Source organism: Plasmodium reichenowi, chromosome 10, assembly GCF_001601855.1.
Source record: "Plasmodium reichenowi strain SY57 chromosome 10, whole genome shotgun sequence".
Lineage (NCBI taxonomy): Eukaryota > Apicomplexa > Aconoidasida > Haemosporida > Plasmodiidae > Plasmodium > Plasmodium reichenowi.
In genome coordinates, this window is record NC_033655.1 from 753,693 (window position 1) to 756,700 (window position 3,008).

General features: G+C 19.8%; 1 protein-coding gene across 1 annotated transcript; it reads right to left on the reverse strand.

Annotated features, from left to right (window-relative positions):
- Positions 1-333: 333 nt before the first annotated feature.
- Positions 334-2,249, reverse strand: PRSY57_1019800 (S-adenosyl-L-methionine-dependent methyltransferase, putative; the record flags this gene model as incomplete). The annotated part of the gene is made up of 2 exons (XM_012907787.2): positions 334-2,025; positions 2,145-2,249. 2 exons carry the CDS (start codon positions 2,247-2,249, stop codon positions 334-336), a joined length of 1,797 nt encoding a protein of 598 aa, XP_012763241.2.
- Positions 2,250-3,008: the final 759 nt, after the last annotated feature.

The following is a 3,008-nucleotide window of genomic DNA, read 5'->3' on the forward strand; positions in this document are numbered from 1 at the left end:
TTTTATTAGTGCATTATATTATCCTTTATATTATTTTTTTATGTTGTTTCATAAATACAAATTAGCTTCATGCTTTATTTTTTTATAATTAACATTTGGTTTATTATATATTCGGCCATCTTAAAATAACAATAAAAATAAATAAATACATACATACATACATACATACATATATATATATATATATATATATATAATTATTTATTTATATTTATGTAAACATTTTAAAAATACAAAAAAAATAATATAAAGGATAATATAATGCACTAATAAAAAAACAAATTTTCTTTTTTCTGCTTGTTTTAAAATATATCTTTGTATTTATATTTATATTTACATTTGTGTCTCTTTATTTATATGGTTCTGTACTTTGGGACCTATACTCATCTTCGAAATAAATATCCCCCTACATGAATGAATTAATGGAAAGGTTCGCACACATTTATTTGAAAAAACATATTTTCCATTGGTAAAAAGGAATTTATCTTTACCAGCATTTAATAAATGAATATTAGGATACTTTTCTAGAACATATTGTATGACTTGTTCATTTTCTTCTTCAAAAAATGAGCAGGTTGAATAAATAAAAATTTTAGCTGTTTTAAAAATATTTATTGCATGCGTTAATATATTTTTTTGAAATTCTGATAATTTGTTCACTTTATTAATAAAACAAGTAGGGACCTTGGGGATGTTACCTTTTAAAACATCATCACTAATAGAATAATTTTTATGTTCATCTAATTTGTTATTATGAGATGTAATGTTGTCTTGTTTATTATATGGAATGTTTTTATGACTATCAGATTGTAATAATATATATTTATTATTATTATTATTATTATTATTATTACAACTAGCTTTGCTCTTATATTTATTTATCACATTTTTATTTTTCTGATCATCTTTATAAGGGTGGAGACATATATTGGCCATATTATTTTTGTATATAAAATCTGGCATACCACTAGAAGAACATGAAGGATCAATAAATACAACATCGATATTTGGGAATGTTGAAAAATCTTGAGGTGTTAAATTAAAAAAATCACAATTATATATTTTTATAAACAATTCTTTATTTATGTGTTGTATATAATATACATTTTTTTGTACACCCATCTTGGAATTATTATCCATGTTTTTATATACACTTTTTGATTTATTTTGTTTTGTATTTTGTTTTGTATTTTTTTTTTCATTATGAAAAAAAGTTTTCTTATTGAGTGTTATCTTTTGAGTATCATCAAAGCTTTCATCCATATATATCCCCACATATTCTTTATTTTTTAAAAGTTCTTTTAATAAAGTATAACATCTTTTTCTATCCTTTTCGATACATATCAAGTATCCTTTTTTCTTTAAAAGAGTTAAAGAAAAAATGGCTTTACTTCCTGGAGAAGAACAAACATCAACTATAATCATACCCTTTTTTATATTTGCTGCTTGCACAACTAAACATGATGTTTTATCTATTATGCGTATTTTATTCTCTTTATATATATTATAATGATTTATAAGTTTATATACATCTTTGTTATTAATTTTGTACAAAAATTCTACATCTTCATCCATTTCAATAGGTATATTTTTTTTCATAAGTTCATTTATAATATGTTCACATTTATTATTATTACTAAGATCGTTATTAAATAATGTACACTTGTTTTCGATATTTCTTATACTTTCCATATTCTCAATACATTTTGAATTATCTTTATAGAGATTTTCATCTTCATATTTTTCATCATATATAATAAAATATTTCTTTATAATTCCTTCTTTTAATTTTTCATCATGATTAAAACGATCTTTATTTTCTTCGTAGTATTTCATAATATCCTTTTCCTTCTTTTTTATTTCTCTTTTTATAAGTCCTCCGCCGTCGATTTTTTTTCTGTGCACTAACACGCTTAGGAGTATTAGCCCTAAGTATTTATTCTTACATACCTTCTTTAAAAACATATTATATATTTCATTTAGTATGTTCAAATCTTCTAGGGTTTTGTACAGCAGGTAATGTAGCTAAGAGAAGAGAATAGCAAAACATATATAATATATAAATATATGTATATAAATATATGTATATAAATATATGTATATAAATATATATTTATTTATATATTATTATTTTTTTTTTTTACCTTTTTTTTGGACGGATCATCTTTTTCATATAAAATTTCTTTTATACCTTTCCCTTGGCAACACTTGGATAACATAGATGCGGCCTTTCTATATATGAATGACATCTTTATAACACTCAATCATTTTAAACAAAACAAATAAATAAATAAATAAATAAATAAATATATATATATATATATATATATAATTATGTAAGTATAATTTACATTATATTATTTTTATATTAAAAAATAATTCATATTTTCATATATTTTATTATTACATTTTAAAATATTATACATTTATTTTTTATTTTATTTTTTTTTTTTTTTTCCCCCATCGCATTTATACATATAATATATATAAAACAACGTTGCTTGTTATTATATGAAAGGATAATATATATATAAAATACAATACAATAATATATACGATGGTTATTTAGTTAAGCATATTATATATAATATATTTATAATATATATTATATTATATTATATTATATTTTTTTGAAGGACAATCGGAGAACCCACTGCATATATATATATATATATATATATATATATATATATATATATGAAATAATATATTATATGTATATATAATATTGTAAGAGGTTTTTTCTTTTCCTTTTTTTATGAAATATATATAAACCTTTATTATTTTAAATAACATTCGGTACATAACTTTGTAATTATATATATATATATATATATATATATATATATTTTGATAATAATCATATATATATTATATATGTACATATTGTATATTTTTGTTTATGTATGATTTTGGGCTGTGAAATTATGAAGATTGGTTGGGCGAGTATACAATAAATGTAATAATGACAATTTAAGGAAAATATTATGTATATATATATATATATT